The 25,240-nt window shown below is 42.7% G+C and overlaps 1 protein-coding gene across 4 annotated transcripts in view; it reads left to right on the top strand.

Moving 5' to 3' along the window:
* Positions 1 to 25,240, top strand: part of LRRK1 (leucine rich repeat kinase 1) — a 105,744-nt gene that overhangs the window by 17,623 nt on the left and 62,881 nt on the right. For 3 of the 4 annotated variants that reach the window (XM_077828354.1, XM_077828355.1, XM_077828356.1), the window contains exons 3-6: positions 9,944 to 10,107; positions 11,888 to 12,059; positions 14,641 to 14,820; positions 15,449 to 15,597. In XM_077828354.1, the coding sequence (XP_077684480.1) occupies positions 9,944 to 10,107; positions 11,888 to 12,059; positions 14,641 to 14,820; positions 15,449 to 15,597 (665 nt within the window). The remainder of the gene's footprint in view (positions 1 to 9,943; positions 10,108 to 11,887; positions 12,060 to 14,640; positions 14,821 to 15,448; positions 15,598 to 25,240) is intronic. The other variant, XM_077828357.1, reaches the window with a different exon arrangement.

The raw sequence follows: 25,240 nt of genomic DNA on the forward strand, positions 1-25,240 counted from the left end.
TTGTAACATTCACTGGTGTCTTGTCTTAAATTAGGCCGTGATTCAGGAAAGCGTTTCAGTGTGTGCTTAAAGTTAAGCATGTGCTTAAGTGCTTTCCTGAATAAGAATGCTTTCAGGCCTCAAATTGTGAGCGGTTTGGGGCGAGGACGTCATCGTATGCGTTTGAACAGGGTGGCCCTGTTCCCAATTCACTGTTGGTATTGCTGTAGCAGCTAATACAAGTAATCATTAGTGCTGGTTGGAAAATAGTAAACACGTTTTTGAAAAAAATATTTAAAGGAATGAAAACCTTTTTTTTTGTTTTTTAGGTGTTTTTTCCAATGAAAAATGAAACACTGGAAAATTTCCCGGGGGGTTGGGAAGAGAAGGTTGCTGTGGGAAAGCTGGAAAATTTCAAAAGAAAGTAAAATTGGCCATGGAAATTTTAATTGCGAAAAATGGCCATATTTCGTTTTTTAAAAATCAGTTGAAAATTTTGACCAGCTCTAGATATACTAATTAATTCCCTCTCTTGGTCTGGATTTCATGGGTTGTATTTTGTTCAGTTGAACAGGGATGGTCCTTATATCTCCTTTTTGTCACTTCCCACTGGAGACCCAGGAACGGTGCTTTAATATTCTCTCTTTGTTTGGCATAGTCAATATTTGGAAAAGCAGCGTGAAGGGAATCAAAGAGAGAACAGTAATTGTACTTATGCCTGTTCCAATTAAAAATATATATCTGGTAAAGAAAAAGAGTAGCAGAGGTGGCTTATATCCATATTCACATTTGTGAATGATGCAAACTGTAGGACTGGGATGAAATCACTGAAACCATGCCGCAGAAATAGAACTTTCGTTTAAAAGCTGAGTCATTTTAATTTTTCTGCACAATAACCACATCTCTGGCCATTTTAGGGGTCTGTTCCCTGATATTTATTTTATTTTATTTTATTTTATTTTATTTTATTTTATTGTTTTCCCTACTGAATGGAATTTAATATCAACTCTTTCAAAAAAATATTGATGTTCTATTAAAGTCTTTTGTTTATGCCTAGAGGAGTATAATATGGGTAAGGACGGTGTAAGCTTCTTCACACTGCTCACCAGGGCACCTCGCCTTTGATCTGGAGGGGCAATATCTGTGGGCAGGAGGTCAGCGCTTTCTGCATGCCCATTCTGGTCTTGGCCTAAATAGAGTGTTGACACCTGGCCTCCTGGTTATGATGATGATTTCATGAGTCTGACACCTGCCTACTAAAAACTGGATTGTGACCACGAGAATTTTGAAAGCTCTTAAGTAATGGGGAATTAATTTGTTACATAACATTAAAGTTAATGGGCCTGATCCTGCACTCAGTTAAACAGGTGAAGTCACCTGTGTGTCTGATTAGCCCAATTAATTCATTTTTTCCCAGTGAATTAAGCAAGTTGCTCTGACTTGTTCTTGTGCCCCTCCTACTTGCTTCTCTGGAAACCAGCCAGGATCCCACCAGCGCAAATGCATCAGAACAAACTTTTAACTTGGTTTCAGCTTCATCTCTTCCTCTTCAGCACACGGAGCAGGAAGGGCAAACAGGAACCAAGGGACTTTCGGACAGATAAGCATTCTGCATTTATGATCTGAGGACAGCAGGGTTAGCTATCTAATGCCTGCTAGTGTTCCTAACGCAGTCATTCTGAGTCCCATTCAGAAAGAGAGAGGGGCAGGTCTAAGTTTGCTTTTCGCTTCCTGTCATTTACTTGCGACAGTTTGGCTAGCTTGCCTAGGATACGGGATCTATGTTACATGTTAACTCGCTCAGTAAAGGACAATGTTTATAACTTGAGTTGAGGGAGCTGGGGATGAGAAGTGGAGAAATGTACATTTGAATGTCTGAGTGTGTTGTGAGTTGAGACTTTACATAGGGTTTGTCAAACCAGATGATATAGTATTGGTCCCTCTTTAAGTCTTTCATTGTAGCCCAGACATACAAAATACCACCATGCACTTGAATAACTAGCCTGGTGGTTCTCAGACTTTTGTACTGGGGACCCCTTTCACATAGCAAGCCTCTGAATGCGACCCCCCCATAAATTAAAAACACTTTTTAATATATCTACCACCATTATATATGTTGGAGGCAAAGTGGGGTTTGTGGTGGAGGCTGACAGCTCACGACCCTCCATGTAATAACCTTGCGACCCTCTGAGGAGTCCCGACCCCCATTTTGAGAACCCCTGAACTAGCCAATGGTGCGATGCTATGCATAAGGCAAACATTCCTTCCTGATGACCACAGGGGAGTAGTTACAGCTTTAAGTGTGAAATTTAAATGCCCATATTCCCTTACCATTCATAGCTACAAATATAGCTAGTAGACATGAACTTATCCAGCTCTGTTGAATGTGATTTAACTTCCTATAACACAAGCCGCAGGTTGATGCTGATGTTGTGATGCACTGAAATGTATTTCTTTGCATGTGCTCTAAACTTGCTGCCTTTTCATGGGATTAAGTGGCCTCTTGAATTTGTGTTATGCTCCAGCACAAAAGGAATAACTGACCCATTTTCACTCAGACTCCCAGAATAAAGTAATTCATTCCCATAATCCAAGGTAGCAGGCAGATATACGCCCAAATGCAGATGATTCATTACAGAAAATATCCTATAAATGTAGAACTGAAGCTGCAGCTTCCTAGGCCTGCTACGTTTTTGTAATTTACCTCTGGGTGTAGCTTTTCAAGGGAGTAAAACCCCAAATCATTTTCCTTCCCAGAGTCCATTTTTTTCACTTTCTTATTTTCATTTACAATTTTAACAAATGATTTCACTTCCAGATTAAGAGAATTTTGCTTTTGACCATTTCCAATGGCTTTCACTGTCATGGTGCACGATGCGTCACTGAAATTACCGCTTGACAAAGTTTGTCATGTAAAGTCCTTTTAATTTAGTGACAAACACTTTATATGGGACAAAATTTGACATGCCAGGTACTGGCACTCAAGCAATTTAAAAATAGTGCTAAATTAAACAGCAGCAGCAAAAGACTCCTTCAGTTTCTGATTTTTCTCTGGAGTCAGCCTGGCACTATTCCTCCTGATTTCATCTTTGGCCCTCTCTAATTATATAGTTACCAGCTCCATTTGTAGGGGAATTGGGCATTGATTATACTCTATGTGTTGTGGGTGATGCCCAGTTTTACATCCTCTTTTCCACTGGCCTACCCAGGGGCTCTCAGTGTAGAACAATTGCTGTAATTAGTTTAAATAATGGATGTTTGATTAAACTGAACTGCTAAGCCCTCAGAGTCAGCACAGAAGAGATTTCCTCTTTGCTTGGAGAAGTGATGTGATGTTGGTTGCATGGAGAATGAGAAGGTTTGGTGTGATCATAGCCCGTGTCTCCAGTCATTACATCACATTAGTCACAGAGAGAAATCACTTTACCATCAGGAGGGCTTTGCCCACTGTCACTTTGGCTCTTCAACAGATCCAGGCCATTTTGTTACCTCCTGGATGGATTTATTGTAACCTCTCTGATGGGTCTCCCAGCAGGGACTTTGTAATGGTTCTGATTGATTCAAAATGTCTCCACCAGGATCATAAATCAGACAGATGGGACTTTGTATATTTCATCTAAATCATAAGAACCATGTAAATTAGATTATAAACTCCTCAGAGCAGGAACCGTGTCTCCCACTGGGATTGTACAGTACCTAGCACAATAGAGCTCGATCCTGAGTAACGGGGCTGTGATGTAGTAAAGCCACTCTGTGGCCATAATTGCAGCCACTATGGCTATCCTCCTAATCCCCATGTGCATGGTTAACGGCTGGTGGAGCTCCAGAATTGTCACTCCACTGTCCTCAGAGTGAGCTCCCTAGCACACAGGGTGGGGCGGGTGGGCCTGCCACAACTGGGGCCTGCTGTGGTGAGTGGGGGAAGGACGTGTGGTTTGACCATACAAATTTACCAAAGAAAATAAAGAATATGCCCCAAAGTAGTTTGTCATCCATGGAATGAGATCTTCTTCCCCGCCCCCCTTTGTTTAATCTGGAGAATAACAATCCAGTCACCTGTGCATGGTTGGGGCACTATCTAAATTCTCTCCTAGTTTGATTTTGTTCAGAGGGACAGGGGCCTTTCACGCCGTGTCTCCCTTTCCTTCTGCAAACCCAGCATATTTAACACCGATTTCAGGGTTGTTGGGGTTTTTTGTTCAATAAATTGGGAGCCGCAAATACGCAGGCAGGGGATTTGTGAAACCTGTTCTCAGACTCTCTAGAAAGTAGAGCTCCAGGTACCTCGTCTGGCTACTGGCACCTTTGGGGTGAATCAAGGAGTAAAGTACTACTTCGAATTAGTGCATCATGGTGGCAGAACCTGGCCTATAATGATTGTGAAGTACTCTCTAAAGGAGACTGATCCAAAGCCCACCCAAGCCAATGGGAGTCTTTCCACTGACTGCAGTGGGCTTTATTTAGGGTCCTAGAAGTGCAAAATAATTGTTAGTATTATTAATTTAAAACTTTTCATAGAAACAGGAAATAAATGGGAGCGTGGGTCTGTTACAGAAGGTGCAGGAGGCATGCTAGTATTAGCATGGCCTGGAGTTTGTTTCAGAGTTTCACACATACCTGCTAAAATGTCTGGATTATTATTGTAAAATTTCAGAATCTGTGCTGGGTTTGGTGATTTATTTATTTTTAGTCTGAACTATTTTGCCCATTTTAAACAAGGCCAGTACCCACCACTTTTCCTTTTTTCATTTGCTCTGTGACAATGTTCAAGAGTCAAAATGGCAAAAGATTAATCTGATAAACCTCAGCACTAGCCATCTGGTGCTGCTGCTGAATTAATGTCTGAGGTCACCCTGGAGCCGCTATCTCCCCACCCACCCACCCATCCATCCCCATCCCCATCCCCCGAATCCTCTCTTAAGAACCAGAGGGTTGAATTTCACTGTAATAGGACATGGAGATGAAAATTACCATCAAGGCTAAAATGCGGTAGTCACTTCAGACAAAGAGCTATCTCTCCAGCCAAGAGGCGTTACATCTAGTGGCCGCAGTAAGGACTGTCTGGAAGCTATTTCTGCTGATGCAGAGTTCAGATGGTTAAGAGTTCAAGGAATTAATAGCTTAATGGACCATCACTGAATAGGTTGATACCTTATGGGAGATGGTCTTAAAATAATTATCTTCGATTTGCTCCAGTCCTTGGAATCGTCTTCCTAAAGTATGACAAGGTTAGTAGCAGTTTTAAAGCAAGGGTGATTGGGGTTTTGTTTTGTTTTAAATCCTTTATTGAAACAGAAAAACTCCCCGCTCCCATTTTATCTTCTCTCAAACATCTCATTTGTGTCCTGTCTGTTTTATGGTAAATGAAATATCCTGATATGAAAGTATTTATGTCTATTGAGTCCAAAGATCTTTTGCCTAATCTGTTATAGGGAGTTGTGGCCTTTTAAAACTTTATATTGTGACTTCTCAAAGACAGGTACTACTCATATATTCTGGTGAGTAGATAATTTGGAATGTAAAGAGACCCATACGATACTGCACAATCTGCCCCTTTACTGTGCTATCGTTCACTGACATATTGATAGTTTGCTGTGGAGTTTACCTGCAGTCACTTTTTTTAATTGAAACAACACTGTCAGTTTAGAAATGGTATATTTTAAACAAACAGATTCCTTATCCAGGTTACTAACAAGGCCTTAGAGTTAATAAAACTGCACGTAATTATAAAATCCCCATATATTTTCCATTGTTAATGACATTTGTTTACTTTTTATTGCATTTTGCTTAGCTTGGAGAATGCTGTCAATTTCACTTCCAGGTTGTTAGTGCCATAACATTTAGGTTGCAAACAGAGCAGGGTCATGTTTGTTTGTAAACAACAGTTTCCTTGCATACTTTTTAAAAAGAAAATCTGAGATATTTCTACTGCTCTTAGCTTTAAAAAGCCTGATATTGAATAATCTGCATTTGAGTTGATGGTGACCCCTTAAATAATATTGAAATCAAAAGTGTGAAACATCTCCTAAATTAGTTCTTTTAATATGAAGTCTAAAGTGGGTTCAACTGTGAAAGAAACAAGCACTGTTAAAAGTCAGTGAATGCCTACAACTTTTCCCTTTTAAAACAATGCTTGGTTCGCTTACTGTCCTCATTGGAACAAACAGAGTCTGGGGCTTCAGAAGTCTCAAATAGGGCAGATACCAGAGGTGGGGGTATGAATAGGCAAGAGAAAGCCCATGGGCCTTATTTTGTTTGATTCTGATGGCCTCTTACAATATTATCAGAACTTCTTGGGTATATTTATAGTAGTGTAATTCACTAGTCCCTATATGTTATCTTATATTCATTTAGACCCCTATTCAGCAAAGGACTTAAGCACATGCTTAATGTTAAATCCCTGCTACTGAAGTACATGCTTAGAGCTAAACTATGGGCTGGGTCCGGGCTGGAATACTCAGCACCTTGCATGATGGAACCCTTAAGGGCATTTTCAGAGTAATTTGTCTTCAGCAGATGGCCACACGTACATTCTTTCAGTAATTTTACACATGTGAGTTGGCCCATTCAGTGAGACCCCTCACAGGTGTTGAAGTTATTCACATGTGTAACAGTTTGCAGGATTAAAGCCTTAGGCAAAACTTAATTTACCCTTGATTTCAATGGGGAGTTCTGCTTAAAAATGGATGATACAATATGGCAAAATTAACATATTTTAGCAAAGAATTTTCCCAGAAACATAAATGCAGGTATTAAAGGTAGTTCAGTCATAAATCTTCTAAAAATAAAATCGTCTTTGATCAAAGAAAGGTAATTATTCTTTTCTTTTAATACTTAATATAAATTAAGCAAATAAACACACTTCTTACCCATTATTTCCTATCTCTTAAATAATGTTATTAATATTTTTGCAATTGCTTTAAGAAAACCAGTGCAAAACTTATGACAAAAGTAGAAGCGTGGTTTCTCAAGCTGCCATTAGTAAATCAGGTAATTACTGTGACCCAGTCACACCCATTGCTATGCAACAGATGACATTTTTTCTTTTGAGACCCCAAGAATGAATGAACTGGGTTCTACTCTCACTTAAATCTGTGGAACCTCATTAACTTCAATCTGGTCACATGGAGGTAAATGACTTTGAGGGAAGAATTTTTCTTGCCCTGTGACTCCTCAGTTTTGCTCTCTTTCTGATTGGAAGTTGGTTGAGTTGCAAGCTTTTTCTGTTGCTAATGATCAGATGATAGCTCGGGGTCTCAGGCTTTTGAGGAGTGAGATCAGTTTCCCTTAAGCAGAGTGTTATCTTAGAAAGACATTGTGATGACAGTTACAAAACTAAGTTAAGTAATATGCAATATCAACTTTTTGCCCTTGTTATGACATTTAAACGTAAATACAGTCATTTCAAAGACTAGAAGTTAGCTAGGTTCAGTGAAGCATTCTTCTTAGCATATGCGCAATATGCCTCAGGTGGTACGTGACCAGCAGTCATCACTTAATTTGGTCTGCTGGTTGGATCTTTAGCTTCCCTGGCCCGGGCCAGGTACCGATGGGGGGTGCGACATGAACGCTGATTCACGTCTCCCAGTGAAGCAGTTATGAGCCCTATCTTTCCCACATGATATGAGTGTTCAAATGGAGCATTAATGGGTTAGTTCTTGGTTATACTTTAGCAGGTGCTGAGCTCACTGGGGTAGAGACCCATTTTCCTTTCCTAGCTAGTGAAGTACCATCTTATCACCATTTGAGCTAGTGTCTTATAATGAATTACCTGTGTTGATCACCTTCCACAGCCATTAAAAACCTGCAAAGAAATGAATGCATTCAAATAGACAATTTAAAAAGTAACTTACTGTATAAAAGCACAGAAAAATATAGTTATTCTGATAGGTCAGCTATGGCTGTGCAGTGATTTTTAAATGATCGGGGCAGGAGATTAGTAACTGTTAAATGTTCTTCTATATATTCAGCAAAATCCCTACGAATTGGGGGTGAAAATTGTCCCTGTTGCGTGAATTCAGAGCTGCTGCCCATTCCACTTTCATTTAATATCATGTTCATTTGGTTTGAATTCTTGCTGTTTGCCCTTCACACATTTTGCAGCTCCTGAGAAGGATTACTGTTGCCTGCATATCTTAATAGCATGAATCTCTGGAGCCGTCTCAGATGTCTCAGTGAGTTGAGCTTGATTTAAATAATTAATGAGCAATGTTAGTCAGAATGTATTGGTAATTCAAACTGCGTTATCCAAGGGTATGTACTGACAACTATAGATTGATTCAAATGTATTCCTTATTCCAGCCTGCATTACACTAAAATTCACAAAGATCTCCTTGTTACCTCATGCAATAAACCCAGGCACACAACTAGTGTGACCAGATAGCAAGCGTGAAAAATCGGGATGGTGTGGGAGTAATTGCTTATATAAGACAAAGCACAGAATATTGGGACTGTCCCTATAAAAGCAGGACATCTGGTTACTCTGTGCACAACTGATCTGCTGGTGGCTTTGAAGGGTTCTTTGAGACAGATTTTAAAGGAATTATAATGATGGTTTAGTAGGAAAAACTTCTTTAACTACTAACAGATCTCTCTTCACTGGGGAGAAAGCACCCCCATTTTCTTTCCATATAATTATGTCTCATTCTTTCAGGCTTTTCATAATTTCATTTTTAATGGAGTCAGCTGTTGCTGTTGGTGGTTGTTGGTGGTGTTGTAACATTTACAGGCCTCAACCAAAGTCAGGGCCCCATTATGGTAGGCAGTGCGCAAATACATGGTCCAAGACAGTCCCTGGCCCAAAGGGCATGCGCCCTGAATAGACAAAACAGACAAAGGATGAGGAAGGAAACCGAGGCACAGAGAAGTGAAATGACTTGCCCAAGGTCACACACCAGGTGAATTACTGAGCCAGGAACAGAATCCAGACTTGCTGACATTGCTGGCCAGTGCCCTTCCTGCTAGGCCCTGATGCCTCTTGGGCACTTTTTAGTCATGATTGTTTTAGATATAAGCTTATTTGGGATTTGGTTTTTTATGAGCTGAAAAAGCAGCCTTGCAAATTCGTTGCCCCATAATGCACTCCCCGTCAACACTAGCTTTATGGTTGCCTCTTAATGAAGGCCTCTGTCTGCCGGTCCTGACAGCTCATGCACCTTTAAAGGGAAGAGTTAATCCCTTTGCTCCCCAACTGGGGGCGTGGTGCATATACACCCCATCACACATCCTCAGACAAAATGGATCTAATCTTTCTAGGATGGTTTTGTAGCTAAAACACAGGATTTAGGGCTCTGGTTTCTATTCCTGGCTCATCCAAGGTGGACTTGTGTGACCTTGGGCATCTTGCTTAATCTCTCTGTGCCTCATTTTTCCCATCCAGAAAACGGAAGATGATAATTTTTCCTCCCCTCATATGGGTGTTGTGAGGCTTAATTAATTAATGTGTATAAAGAGCGTGCGAGTCCCTCTGATGCGAGGTGCCACAAAATGACAATGGCTTGTTATTTAGTGTGACTGTACTGATGGTGGAAGAAGACTTTCGTATAAGAAGTAGGCCTAAATAATAATTCAGAGCTGTCTTGCTACCTGTAGGGACCACTCAGTTCCTCAGAACTACTCCAGGTGGCAACCTTGCCTAAGTACTTGCTCAGCCCATGTTGTTCTGCTAACAGACTCTAACAGAATCCAAAGTGTGTCTGCTTTTATGCACCTCCCTTTGGAAAGTCCCTCTAGCAGAGATTAAGGAAGTCATTGCCCTTTTCAGTTTCATGTCCCCATTGGAAAGTTGTCTCAGCACCGGTTTTTAGGATGTTCTTTGGTTGTTGTTGTTGTTTTTTACTGTATGCACAAAATAATCCACAGCAAATGGATTGCCGTTTGTTCTTCTCTGTGTGCTTTGACATTGCAAAAGCGCACGAGTAATAAGCAAATGCTTCTTCCTTTCTTTTCTTTCCTTTTAACCCAGGTACTGTGGACATGGGTGGCAAACAGTCCACAGTTGGCGATGTCTCCGTAGGCCACTCCCCTGTGATAAGAAGCATTCAGGATGCTTACAAAAGTGGAGACACCAGTAAGGCCCAAGAGCTGATTAAACTCTCATGTGAGGAGAACATATTACAAGTGGAAAAGGTAGAGTATGTGTTATCTGTCATTGGGTCTCATTGGAAAAGAAACCTACCAACTCTGGGCTTGGATCTGCAGTTGTTTCTCATGCAAAAGGCCCATTCACTTTTATCTTACAATATTACCCAGAAACCCGCAAAAGCTTGGAGCCTTATTGTGCTGGGCACCACACAAGCACAAAGTAAGAGGCAGACCTGCCTTAAACTTTCTAAATAAACAAGAGAGCCAATGGTGTGGAGAGAAAACAGGCACAGGTAGGTAAATTGGCCTATCCAAGGTCACATAGCAGGTCAGTGGAGAGTGGGTAAAATCCTGGTTCCAGTAAAGTCAGTGACAAAACTCCCATTGACTTTGATGGGGTCAGGATTTCACCCCAAATTTCCCAACTCCCAGTCCTCTGCCCTGGCCACTGGACCTTACTGCAGTTTTGCCTGGGTGAGGACTGAGTAAGCCCTGCAACATTTAGCTCTTTACTTCTCGACGCTATTTCAAGATGATCTGCTTGGTTGCAGGGAAGGGAAAAGATAACTTTTGCACCCTCATTTCAGAAACTGTCAATTAACCATTCGTTCTTCACTGAGTGTTTAAAGTGAATGGTTTTACTCAGAAAAATGACTTTGTAAAAATGGTTTGCGGAGGAAGGGGGGGGGCGGTTTCCATGTTGTTTCATGATTCTAGAAAAAGAGGCCACTCATGGCAAAATACATTTTAGATTATGGGGTAAATGGTTTAGTAATCTGTATTCGCCCAAGAGGGGCTTGTGCTTTGAGTTTTGTTTTTGTTCCATTTCTGTTTGGATGTCATTGGAGATGATAAAGGGGCTGTTTCAGCCACTTGGACAAAGCTATTGGCTTCTTTCATGCCAAGAGTAGTGTGACTTTTACCTCGCCTACCCTACTTATGGCTGCTGGTTCTTTTAGCTTTGACAGGAGAGGCTCATGCGTTAGATCCAGAGGTCCCAGCTTCAGTTCCCAGCAATGACCTCTCCAGGGGCATTGCATAAAGCCAGCAACTGAGCGGGCACTAGTCATGGTGCAGTTTGGAACGATTGTGCAAATCTGCTTGGCAGGAGCTGATCACTCTAGATATTCTGGGAGGTGGGGTTCCTTCAGGCCAAGGTTGAGGTTTCATATGAGGTAATTCAAAGGAAATGTACAATGTGTCTGGCTGCCCTGAGCCTCTTCCAAAGTCTACATCACAGACCTTGATTATCTTTGGAAGATACTGAGTTGTTTTAATATAGAATGAAAATTTGCATTCTGTGGTTACACAAAAAATGTAAAATCTTATCTACTCAGTGTAGTAGACTGTTCCAATACAGAAAACAGATGGAGTCAGTGAGATAATTTAGAAGGGCATTTACAGAAAAGAGATTTTGTCAGCTGAGAGATTGGTTTGCCCAAAAGCCATAGTGTGTGTAATACAGTAATATAAAGTACTGAGTATTACAATCGGCAATGAAAGGCGGTCTGTATTCAGGCCCAGATTTGGGAGGTCTGTATTCAGGCCCAGATTTTACTATATGCTTCCTCTGTGACCCTGCTCTCTTAATCTCTTTCTGTCTGAATTTCCCATCTGTAAAATGGAGATAATAATTCCCAGGGGTATTGTGATGATAAATTCATTAGTGTTTGTGAATAGAGTTCATATACCACAGTGATGGGGGACATTTAAGTACGTAGCTAGAAGGCCTCCGTCATCACTGTCTACCTACTTCATAGTCCTCAGAAAAAGATGCCGGAGGGAGAGATTGCCTTGCCTTATTCTGCTGTGTTTTCTCCACTAGTGCCAGCTTTTGAGTGTTGCATCAGCGTATGGAGATCTGCATGCAGTGCGGTATTTACTCAAGGAAGCGTTGGTGGGGTTACCGACGGAACCCAATGATGATAATCCGGCTGTGGTGGCAGCATATTTTGGACATGAGGACATTGTGAAGGAATTATTGGATTCTTTGCTCGGTAAGTTGTTCGTCTGACTGACTGTCGGTGACCAGCTTGTTCTCTACCTTCCCCGCCTACTTTTGCCTCAGCCTCATGGGATTGCACAGTTGTGTTGCAGATTCAGACCAGCACTGCTTTTCTTTTGCCTCCTCCAGAAAGGGGAAACGGGTGGCAGGATCTGATATCCCTTGTGCCTTGAGACAACTTCCCTTCTGGGAAGAAATATTCCATGTTTGCTGACAAGAAGCCGTTTTTGGCAATCAATTCCTATCAGTCATCACAGCTGGGTGACATCCCAGCCCCTGCAGAGAACAGAAAGTATTTTCAGAAAGCACAATCCCACTTAAAAAAGCGTTCTGGCACTCTGCAGTGATACAGTTCAGATGAGCCAGAGCCAGAGCCTGTTGAGTGAGCACTGGTTCGAGCTCACAGGCAGCCCTACATTTTCTTCTCTTTTGCTGTTGGCCTTTTCAGCTTGTCTTTTTGGGAGGGTTGTTTGTTATTTTGAACATGTTATTTATTTCAACGATGTGCAGTTACTGCTGATGGAAAAGGCTAAAGCTCCAAACCCTAGCGTAAGAGCAGATGCAGGGGTCTGGTGCAGCCCTACAAGGTTGGGTACTCTAGGCATCAGGGCAGTCTGTTTTAAACTCCTGGTCCTTCATTCATGAGGGCTAATGGGTTTTTTGCCGTTGACTTCAGTGGAAGCAGGATGAACCCGTTCAAAGACAGGTAGATGAGCTTTTAATTTTTAAAAACACATTTAGAAAATGAAATAGCAATAGAAAAGTTTCCATCTCTATTAAAAACAGTTTGGGAGTTGAGTTTAAACATCCCCCTGCCAGGTTTGCAATGCAGACATTGCATTATTGTGCTGGGTCGCTGGAACAGAAAATCACACTGGCCAGACCATTTTTATGACCCAAGCTGAGCAGGGGAAAGAGGAGGAAGCGAGCCACATTAAACAGTGAAAATTAAATTTGATTTTAAAAAATCTGTTCAGTCTCAGTCATCAACGATGGTTTTAGTAAGACAGGAAATTTCGATCAGTTTGAAGCTGACCAAGTCCCTGTAGATTCTGAAGCTAACTAATAAGAAGATTGCAATGATTTCTTTTACACTTTCTGGGTTTTTTTCTGAGTTACAAGCAGCATAACCTTCAGTAGATTTTTATGCAGGACTCCCCACTGATTACCACCAGAATATCATGCTTGGATCAGACTAGGGCATGATGATAATAAATGACCTATATATCCCGTGCCAGAAGTCATGCTCTGGCAGATTTGCTGCAATGACTCTCCTTGGGAAGGGATGGCCCAGTTAAGGTGTTTGAGTCCGTAGCTCACTGTCAAACTGGCGCCTGGCTTTCAGGAGATTTGGTGGTGTTATGGAGTTGCTAAGGGTGAAGAGGGTGAGGTAATTTCAACTGAGAAATTATGAAGAAGTTGCATGTAAATTCAAGCATATACAGTAGACCTTGCAGGGCTCCAGCTCGCACCTGCTGTGAACGTTTTATGCAGGATGTTACTTGGTAACATAAATGGAAACTGACAGTTTGTGCGTATTAAATGTAAGTCTGGGAAGGTTTATGAGGAACACCTGCGGTGTATGCTGAGAGACCACGTCAGGAAGCCATTTAATCATATAAGGCAAAAGGCAGGCACATCCCTGCGCAAAGCCTAAGGAAATGGGCTATCTTGGGGGTTGGAAACCAACCCTCATCCACTCTGAAGCCTCTGGACTCAGTCATCCTGCTAGGATTTATAGGCCCTCGATTCACCTAATTGCAGCCTGCTAACCGGCTGCCAACCCTCTTCTGCACTGGCCTGTGAAGAGCTAGTACAGAACTGAGCACTGCCATGGGTCTGGCGTCTCCCTGAGTACCTGCTCTGCAGCCACGCGTCCCCTTGGCAAGTCTGATGCTGTTCTGGGCCCCCAGCGCTGCTGGGTGAATGTCGTGAGAACTGCTGAGGGAACGGGGATTGTTTAGTCTGCGGAAGAGAAGAATGAGGGGGGATTTGATAGCTGCTTTCAACTACCTGAAAGGGGGTTCCAAAGAGGATGGATCTGGACTGTTCTCAGTGGTAGCTGATGACAGAACAAGGAGTAGTGGTCTCAAGTTGCAGTGGGGGAGGTTTAGGTTGGATATTAGGAAAAACTTTTTCACTAGGAGGGTGGTGAAACACTGGAAAGCGTTACCTAGAGAGGTGGTGGAATCTCCTCCCTTAGATATTTTTAAGGTCAGGCTTGACCAAGCCCTGGCTGGGATGATTTAGTTGGGGATTGGTCCTGCTTTGAGCAGGGGGTTGGACTAGATACCTCCTGAGGTCCCTTCCAACCCTGATATTCTATGCTTCTGTGCCTCTTGTCTTGATGGGAAATGAAGAACAGAATGGACAGCACTTAGCATCCACCTCAGTTAAGAAAAGAGAGTGCATCTAGTCAGGTTAGGATTCCTCTAAAGGATGCGGTAACAGCATAGTCGACGGTCTGGCCATTTGGGGGCCCCTTCCTGTACGTCCTGCCTTTTAAGTTGTTAATGATCAACTATTTCGCATCAAAAGCAGCAAATAAAGCCCATGTCTTATCGTTCTGATAGGTCCCAGTAATTTCCAGCGACTCCTGAACTGGATGCTGGCCATCTCCTGCCAGCAGGGACACTTGGCGATAGTTAAATTCTTAATCCTCACCTACAATGCTGACCCCGGGAGCTGCGCAGTAAGGAAGAATGAATTTCCAATTCTTAAGAGATTACCACTGTATGCTGCTATAAAGGCAGGTATGTAATTGCACATTCTGCAGCTGTGTCCCTTTTTTGATGATAATGTCTTCTAAAGAATGGGACAAATTCTCTCCCTCTCACACTGATGTCAATGTGGATTGACTTATCTGGAGTTATTATGGATTGACACCATTGTCAATTTGGCCCTGAGCCTTTTGTCAAATTTAAGGCAGAGCCCTGCAAAATGGAGTAAACTCAAATCATGGGAGACTCAGAACTTCCTCCAGTGGTAATTCTTATAATAAATTCTCTGTTTCAATTGTCTAGTTAGAATTTCTTTTTCTTTTTTTTTTTTAAACAAAGCAAGAACCTCATAAACAAACATATATCAATCAGATACACTCTTTGAAACCTAGATCGGATCTGGAATGAACATCATGTATATTACAACACTGCCGCACATACAGCTTTACAAGATGCTAAAAATGAAGCAGCAGCCAAACTTGGTTCAATGTTTTGAAGGTTTGACTGTAGCAAGGAGCATAGCTAGAGGAAACAGGCTTATTTAGTGCAGTTCCTTTTTTGCACACCCAAACTGTTTTTTTTTAAAGGGTTAGTTCCATAGCTCCTTGTGGCTTCGTCCTTTTGAAAACAAGAGTACACATAGTCTGTCTTTTCTTTCAAGGGAATGAAGATATAGCTGTGTTTTTACTTCAGAACGGGGCTTGTTTTTGTTCTTACATCCTGATGGACAGTCCTGATTCTAGCAAGCACCTTTTGAGGAAATATTTCATAGAAACAATCTTACTACCTGGTAGCGCTCCAGCAAAAACAGTAAGTAGCCATTTATGTGTCTTCTGAGAAGGTGTTATAAGAAAGCATCATACTAATAATTGATGCTTATCTTTGCATATTGTGCAATGAGTATTTTTTCTTCTCATCTAAGAGGTGGTTTGCTATCAGATACAGAGCAACCTGACACTATGTCTGCTACAGAGTAGCTTACAAGTCAATGATGAAGTATAAGCCATAAATAATTGGGTCCATTAAACGATATCCTTTTGCAAGCCACAATATATATATAGTCATTTCCACTTGGTCATTTTAATGTTATGCATGAACTATGATGGTGTTTGGGAAAGGAAAGGTTGGTTTTGTAGTACAGGCACTGGGCTGGGACTCAAGAAACCTGCATTCAATTCCTTGCTGTGTCACAGACTGACCGTGTGACCATGAGCAAGTCACTTAATTTCTGTGTGCCTCAGTGCCCCATCCATCAAATATGGCCAATAGAGCTTCTTTTCTCTCACCCTTTGTCTCTCTTGTCTATATAGATTGTAACAACATCAGGGCAGCCTCTTACTGTGTCCATGTACAGTGCCTAGCACAGTAGGGCCCAGGTGTCAGTCAAGGCTGCCAGGTGTCACTGCTGTAATAAAATGGTTCATATTTACTTTTCCACGCTCAGGTCCTTTATATGCCTTTTTTGGTAGGATGTATATGGGGTGCAGTCATTTTGTTCCTCTGTGAATAAGAAGCTAATAAGTTTTAGGTTGATTGGGGTCGGGGCGGGGGGCATTCATGACTTAGCCAGTGACGTATAGCATGGCCTCGGGCAGATCACTTAACAGCCTTGTGCCTCAGTTTCCCCACCTGTGATAATTGCTTTGAGATCCTCAGATGAAAGATGCTGTGTTAATGCAAAGTATTATTATATTTCACTGTTTTATCATACTTGTTTGACTACACTATCCTCTTCATTATTTCAACTTCAGTTATCCACAGTTCCCTCTTATCCAAAATTGGGTTATGTCCCACAACACCTGCTTTCGGAGCTACATAGATAGGTATGTAGATGATCAATAGAACATTTTCTCAGTACTCCAGCACCTTAATGATCTCAAATCACTTTCCTTCTCCCTTGATATTTAGATAACTGAGGCTAAAAATAAATATCTAACCCTGAGCCTTTAATAGTCATGTTCTTCATCAGGTCATAGAAAATCGGGTGAGGGAGATGACATTGGCAAAAAGCTCTGCTTATACAAATCCCATTGCAGGGTCAGTGCCGCTGTTTGCCCAGCACTTAGCACAATGGAGCCTCAATTCTGGCTTTATAGATATGAAATACTAATAAATAAAGGGCCTCTAGTGTTATACACTTCTCCATGTGATTGCCAGAGCTCCCTCTGACTACTCGAGATAAAGCTGTACAAGACAGGAACTTCAATCCACACATGTCAATTCTGTTTTACCCAGTTGCCCTTTGATTTACCGACTCTCTTAATTTAATTAGGAACGCTAAATTGTGCCTTACTCACGCCGTGTTTACACTTAAGTCATACCAGCATAGCTACATCAGCTATGTCAGCAAAACCCCTAGTGTAGACGCAGCTTTGTTGGTGGAAGAGGGGTTCTATCAGTATAGCTAACTGTCATCTGGGGAGATGGTGTTCCTACACTGACAGAAAAATTCCTTCTGTCTGTTTGGGTTGTGTCTACACTACAGAGCTATGCTGATATAACTATGCCAGCATAGGTTCCGTAATGTAGACATTGCCTCAGTTTTATATGGCCTGGTGATGAGATTGATTCTTGCAAGTTCAGGGCTTGTTTTTAGCTTGCCCGGTGAAAGGAACTGCACTGTACATCCTTCTTCACATTTTCAAACCCACCTGTTAGAACTTAATATTAGGTATAAAGCACTGGGGTTGGGATATTCAAAGGAAGTTAGGGACACAAATCGCAGACACTGGCTCCCGAAAGTTCCTTGGAAACTCCGAGCTATGATTTTATTTATATTCATTCAAAGTCTGTGTAGCCCTCACTAAAATACCCAAGAGCTATGAAATATAGAAAATCTCTGTGGACCAAATCATCAGGGGAGTGTTGGGGAGGACGCCATTTATGTGCGTACAACCTTGCACAGACAGGTAACAGGATACCTGTTTGTGTACACAAATAGCGTTTATTTTGCAACTTCTGTCAGTTGAATGCATAGGTGATAGTGAGCAAAAAAACCAACAACTCTTTGTGGAAGTGCACGCACTTAAAAATTGCATGTGCACACACAGACCATATTAAAAAAATTGTTCTATGCATATAAATATTGTACTATAAATGCATTATTGACAGTCCATTAAAAGTCTTGTAAAGTCATGCAGGATTTACCCTTGGCCTTTTTTTTAACTTCACTAGCCTGTACATTGGCCCAATTTATACTTGTCTGCAATCAAAATGGAATGACATAAAGTGAGTAAAATCTCCAATAAAGCTGTTCTTTTAACAGATTACGCCAAAACACTTGTTGCCAGAACACTTGTCACCAAAACAGTGATGGTTTCCCAGACTGCAGAATTGCACAGGACACAGCTTACTGTGCAGCAATAAATTGTCCTGTGCAAAACACTCAAGTTTAGGCTCCTGGCCAAGCTGTCACTTTAGCTCTGTGATTATATGCTACTAGCTTCACAGGAGGCTGATGCTTGTAAATTTAGGGGTTGCATTATGTAATGTGAGAAAGAGGCTGGATGTCATATGTCACAAGAACAGCAGGTGAGTTTCTGTAGAGATAAGGGCATTTTATTACAGTCTGGAGCTAGCAAAATAGTTTTATATGAGACTCCCAAGGAAGTCTCATAGGTGGAGGTGGAAGAAAGTGGGGATGAATCTAAGGTGATTTCTTAGCTTTTGATGACAGATGAATAAAAGGAGATTAATTAAGCCCAGCAATGCCTGAACAGCAGCTGAGACAACTAAGTAACATACTCGTGCTTGTACAGAAGAGGTGCTTTCCAACGGAGTGGATATCCCATCGCAGAATACAGGTCTGAAGTGCAGTACAGGAATTTGTTTTCCTTGTGAATATCCTGACAATATTTAACATAGGCTCTGTTATAAATGGCTTAATACTTTGCTGTTGTTACACCAAGAATGAAGAAGAGACGAGTTTGGAATGATTAATCGATTAGCAGAAACTTGGCCCTGTTTCTCATGGTTGCTGTTTATTTTTGTATGTTGAATATTTTAGGTTTTCTGTTTGAATTAGCTTTGATATACTGGGCCAGAATTCACACCTAGTGTAAATCCCCTGACATCAAAGGACTCCTGCCAGGCATGAAATTGGCCTGATGTCTCTGCGAAGTTCAGATCTTTGAATAACTGGAACGACACAGTTCAAGAAAGCGCTTTCGTGTGCACTTAAAGTTGATTGCGTCCTTAAGTGCTTTCCTGACTAGAGATGGTTTGCTGAATCCGGGCTTGGACAAATACGCCCCCAAAGCCCAGCTTGAAGGAGGAGGAAAGTAAACATTATCTTTTTCTTTCCTCTAATTAAAGCAAGGACTAGACAACAGCAACCACTAAGATCGGCAGTGGGCAATTTGGCACCAGACTCCATAACATCCCATGGGAATTGGAGACTAACTCTCTCCATTTGAGTGAGGCAGACCAGGTGGTAATATTTTTAGTCTCAGGACAGGACAAAAAAAGAAAAGAAAAGAGATTACTCCATCTTTGCTTTCAGAGGATGGAAAACATCCCAGTTAGGTGCTCAAAAGGGGGTGCTGGCCCTTTGCACAGCAGTGAATTTCACCTAGTATGCATACAAGATTTTATTATTAGGACAGCCTGTTTACACCTACTGTACCTCTCAGACAGCCGCAATGCTGTTCAGAGCTCTACGTGCTTTCACTCCATCACGCTACAGAAGGAGAAAGATGAAGGGCTAATTCTCACTTTTCTTAAGCCTGTTTCTCTTTTTTCCTAATATAAAAATCCACCCAGCCACTGCCACAATAGAAAGAGGAAACGCTCCATTTATATAGGAACAGGTTGCAGTCACCAAAATATCCACTGCGTTAAAGCGTAGGTTGAGCAGGCCACAGATTCCGGACATTCAGATGAACGTGGTCTGTACACAGATATATCTAACTTTCCAGCTGCATGTAGTGTCAGGAATATTTTTTTCCATTACAAATAGGAAAAGAGCAAAATAAACTGTTGCAACTTTCCTAATGAGCCCTTTTGCCAGGGGGTGTGTGTGTGTGTGTGTGAGAGAGAGAGAGAGAGAGAGAGTCTTCTCTGGCTTCTTCACCATGCTGATTGCTCCACTGCTGTTACAGAAATCTTCACTGGCTACGCCCCAGCGTCACTCTGGCATTGGGCCTACAATCCTTACATTGTCCCTTCCATGGCAAGAGTGGCAGTCTATTAGACAGGTACAAGAGCTTATCAGACAGCCTAGGTTTCTAGTAAATACTATTTGCTCATTAGTAATTAGTAAATCAGCATCACCACACCCAGCAGAAGAATTTTAACTAGGAAAGAATTTTAGAAAGTAATTTAGCTAGAAAGGATTTTTATACTTCTGCAGAATCAACTAGCCAGCTGCTTGCCAAGATTGAAAGGAAATTACAGAATAGGACAAACAGCAAAACTCCAGCCAATTATCCTACACCTCCTTCGATTGTGGATGCATAATGTAACCAAAGTCTTCCATTTAGAAGCAGCAGGCTGCTCCTGACTAGTTCCAGTTAGTTTTCAAGACTGGGAAGGGGTCAGATGATTGCAAAATGCTTACCACGGTAGGAGGAAAGGAGTCTGTAGAAGCCTTCTTTGGTGGTATTGAAACCAGTAAGTGATTCACGGGCAGGCTGTGTACAGAGACTGTTAGTCTATTAGGACTTGAGAGCATCGGGCGCACTCTGTGGAGCCAGTAACAGAACAGCTGTGTGGCCCCAATGCATTGCCACTCTACGCTTGTTTATTCGAGTCCCTGGGGTTCTGAGAGTTCGACATTCACAGAGACAGGCTTGCCGGCGAAGCTAGGGGAGATCATTAAGTGCTAGCTAGGAAAGAAAGCTCCTTTCTTGATGGCATTGCAGCCAAGTTTTGTTTCAACTTATTACCATACAAACACAAAATCCAGGGCCAAATTCATCCCTGCTGTAACCCCATTGATTTTAATGTGTGTACACTAAGGATACATTTGGCTCACTAAGCTTAAGCCAGACAGCAAGGTTTGACTCATGCCTCTGGCTTCCAGGGCTCATATATGAGAACGTTGTGAGTCCAAGAACCAAAATCAGAAGGACAAGTCAGTACAAAAAGCTTAATGCCAAGATTTTCAAGATGCCTAGGGGATTTGGACGCCCAGTTCGGGTCTTAATCCCTTAGGTGGCTTTGGAAGTCAGCCTGAGTGCTACAGTGATAGATTTCTAGAGCATTAAATAACCTCAGGATCATGACTGTGCATTTTCTTTGTAAATGATACACAGTAATAGAAGGGTAAGACACGAATGAGAGGCAGATGAGACACATGGTCTTTCTTGCACCCACAGAAGCATGGTAGTTCTATCTATTATTATTTGTTATGCTTAGGGTAGTGCCTAGGGGCCGACTGAGAATGGGCCACATTGTGCTAGGCCCTGTACAAACGTAGACACAGTCCGCCCCTAGTTTTTTACAATCTAAAGAGACAAGATGGACAAAGGGCAGAGGAAGGGGACAGAACACAGAAGCAGCGTGAACAATGTGATGGTGGCAAAGGTCGTGTCAGCGCCATGATTTGTTGCTTTTGTTGTTTGAGTCCACTCAGAGGCGTTGTGTTAGAAGGGGATTAGCTCAAGGGAGAGACAGAGAGAGGGAGGGGCTGGAGCAAACAGCCAGTCAGCGCAGCAGGGAGAATGCTCAGCATGAGGTCTGTAGAAAAAAGTCTGACAACCCCATCAGTGTCCATCACCCCTTGCTTGAACAGCTTTCTGCAGCTGCGGTGCCCTTTCAGTCTCCGTCCGGTTTCTCTCTGCCCTTTCTTTCCAAAAAGCCACGTGGCTGAGGAGAGGGGGCTACCACATGGGCCCTAGTGCCTCCAAAGGGTGGAAGGCTCTCCTTTACGGTTCTGGGGCTGGAATGGTTCCAGCTGGGCCCCATTTGCCTCCTTCCCTTCCCCTGCTTGAGCTGTCCTTATGTATTTCTCCTCCCAACACCCCTGTGAAGAAGCAAAGTGCTGTTATCCCCGTTTTGCAGATAGGGAAATGAGCCATAGAGCCTAGCCCAAAGCCACACAAGTTGTCTGCAGTAGAGCAGGGACAGAATCTAGGTCTCTGGGGTCCCTGTTCACAACCTTCACTAACCCATCCTTCCTCCCCTAGAATGGAAACTAAACAACCAGGCTGGCTAACACCTGGCACTTGATTCCCAACACTGCGAGAATGTCAGAGCACTGACATAGGTCCCATATGTGGCTGCAGTTCCTAAGTATAGCATTTTGGATGGAACAATAGCCCAGGGTTTTGGCTGTAACTCTGGATTTCCGTATTTTTGTGGGTTTAAGTCACGAATTCAAATGGTCTTTCACACATCCACAGCAATTTGGAGTGGAGTGGTTGGGGAAACCCTTACAAATTTCCGTGCAAAATGAGTGCTAGAATGTCGACATAAAGCTCATGTGTGAAACATTTTCCTTGTGTGCCTAGCCAAGGGGGGGTCCTCATTTTTGACTGCCTATCCTAGGCGCTATGGTAATACACATAAATAATAATAATGATGATAATGCTAGTGGCACCTTAGACTACTAACACTCAAATAACCTTTGAAATATAACTTCACTGTTTGTTTTGTTCTTTGCAACTTGGATGAGGAAGTTCTGCTTATGGAAGGTTTCAGGGACAGTCCGGACTCCCGCCCTAGTCTGTATTGCTCCAGAAGAACAAAGCACGGGGAAAGCCATCTTAACCGGCTGGTGGAGGATTTCCCCCAGCCAGGGGTTACCTCAGCTGGTGGAGAGCTTCTCAGCCTTAACAAAGCGGGCGTGTTAGGCCTGGCTGGAACCCTGCTGGGCTCCAGTGCTCCTTGCCTGCTGGAATGGTCCCTCGGGCTCGTAGCCAGCAGAGAACAACTAAAGCTGTGTCTTTGATGAGAGCTAGTGGGTATAAGTAGCCGTGTAGCCCCATGGGTAGTTGCCGCGGAGGCCCGACGGAGCCATGCCACGTACAAACCCTCCCGAGACCAGTGGGTATGTACGCAGGGCTTCTCGGCCGTGCCACCTCTGCTTCGACCTGTGCGTCCGCGCCCACCGAGCGCGCAATACTTCCAGTGTGTGCGCACCAGCAGGGGAATCACCACCCCTAGTGTAGACGTAGCTTTAGAGTAATCATGAGGCTACCAAGTGACTGCCAGCTGGCCCCGGGATAGGTACTGAGGAACAAAGGTGGCACACAGCCACCTTGTTTCCAAACCCTTCCCCCCGGTCCCGTGCCGAGGACTGCTTGTTGCAGTTGCTGGGCTCTGCTTCTCAGGCCTAGCCTCTCCAGATGTTTATATGAAAACAAACCTTGTCACTGAAATAATAATCAGAAACTGATGAAATATTTCAATTCTTCTGTTTCTATAGGGGATCTGACTCTTCCCTCTGCTCCCATAAGGGGAAGGGGCCCAGATCAGACTCCTCTCGTACCAAAGCGGGGAGTGGCATTGCCACTTACCTGCCTCCTGCTGTGGAAGGTGCACAGCAAGCTGGAAGGAGGCAGGCTAAGAAGATGGCTGATTTCCGTTGAGTCATTGCCCCTGGTGCACTCCTCCACGGAGTGAGAAATGCTTTGCAGGGCTAGGGGAAGGATCGAGTAGACAGCACATGACTTGTCTGTCTTTCTGCCTAGACACTTATACTGTGGTCACCTTCGTGGTACCAGCTCAAACGCTATTCCCAGTCTTGCCTCCTGATGCAGGTGTCAGAGACGTGGGGAGCAAGGCAATCAGTGGACAGCCTCTTGTTCCCTAGATTTGTAGATTTTTAAGGCCAGGCAGGACCATTATGATTTACTCTCACCTCTTGCATAATGGGCCGTAGAATTTCACCCAGGCCGTTTCTACACATAAGAGGTTTTCTGGTTATATCAGCAAACCCTCCTAGTGTAGACACAGTTTATACCAGCAGAAAGATCATTTTGCTGGTATAGCTTGGACCAGTTCCCCAAACAAAACAGGCTGTGCTGGCAAAAGGACTGTTTTTGCCAGTATAACTGTGTCTATACTAGAGCTTTCCCTGGCAAGACTATGTCAGTAAAAAATCACTTCTTTAACTGACATAGCTGGCAAAACTTTTAAGGCTAGACCAGGCCCAGGTCACTCTTGCATCAAGCCCATAAATTCTGGTTGAACCAGAGCATGTCACTTAGAAAAACATTCAGTCTTGATTTAAAGACTCCAAGTGATGTAGAATCCCCTGCAGAAGTTGTTCCAATTGTAAGTTCCCCTCACGGATAACAGATTTATTTCTAGCCTGAATTTATCTAACTTCAGCTTCCAGCCATCGGATCTCGCTGTGCCTTTGTCTTCTAGATTAAAGAACCCTCTACTATTAGAAATCTTATCCCCAGGGAGGTACTTACAGACTGTGATCTAGTCCCCTCTTAACATTGTCCGAGGCCAGGTCTACACTAGAAACTTTTATCAGCATAGTAATGTTGGTTAGGGGTGTGATTTTTTGATTGATTGTTTTGCAGATTTTCCATGCTGGCAAATAGCCTTTGGGTAGATGCACTTATAGTGGCATAAGATCAGTATAAGCTATACCGGCCAAAGCACTTTTTGCTGGTAAAAGTTTTGTCTATACTAGGAGGTTTTGCTGGTATAGCTAAGCTGGTAAACCTTCTAGTGTAGACCTAGCCTTAGAGAGGCTTCTTGAATCCCACATGTTTGAATCTTTCCCCCACCTCTTCCTGGTGAAGGGGCAATCTGGGTAATGATCGAAAAGAAATTCTGCTAGCTTATCTGCCCATGTTTTCTCTCCTCATATGGAAGAGTTTTTCCCATGTTGGGGGATGATTTAGCTGAAGTTTTATTAACTCCCACAACCCTGTTGTGCCAGCACTAATTGGCAGCATCCTTCTGATTGTATTCTGGAATGATGGCAGTGGAGGAGGGTGCCCAGACCTGTCTGTGTTTTATGCCCTCTTTATACCATAACTCAAAAGTGTGCCCACTGATTTTTGTCTAATGCTGTAAATAAATTTGCTTTTGGGCTGTTACAAGCTTCAGCTGGGAGTAAATGTTTACAGCTGACATATAAAATGTAGCCACTGGGGTTTGTTAATGAACAGACCATTAAACAGAGAGGCACAAGAGACTCTGTGATAAAACTGCTTTCACTTGGTGTCATTGCAAAATCTCTGAAATGTACTTTGCACAGGGTGCTCTGTAGTCACCATTGCACTGGATGCCCTGGGTAATTTGATTTCTCACTGGGGACTGGGGAAGCCTGTATCAGATGCCATGGCCACACAGCAGTGTGATGTGTGTGGCCTTGGGCAAGTCCATGGCCCTCTGTGCCTTATTTTCCCCATGTGCATAATGGGGATAATAATAATTATTTCCTTCTTAGTTCACAGGGAGTTTCTGAGGTTTCGTTAGTGAATATTTGTTAAGTGTTTTTATGTCTAAAGGACTATATGTATCCTATATACGGTTACTGTTATTT

Source organism: Eretmochelys imbricata, chromosome 10 (assembly GCF_965152235.1).
Source record: "Eretmochelys imbricata isolate rEreImb1 chromosome 10, rEreImb1.hap1, whole genome shotgun sequence".
NCBI lineage: Eukaryota > Metazoa > Chordata > Testudines > Cheloniidae > Eretmochelys > Eretmochelys imbricata.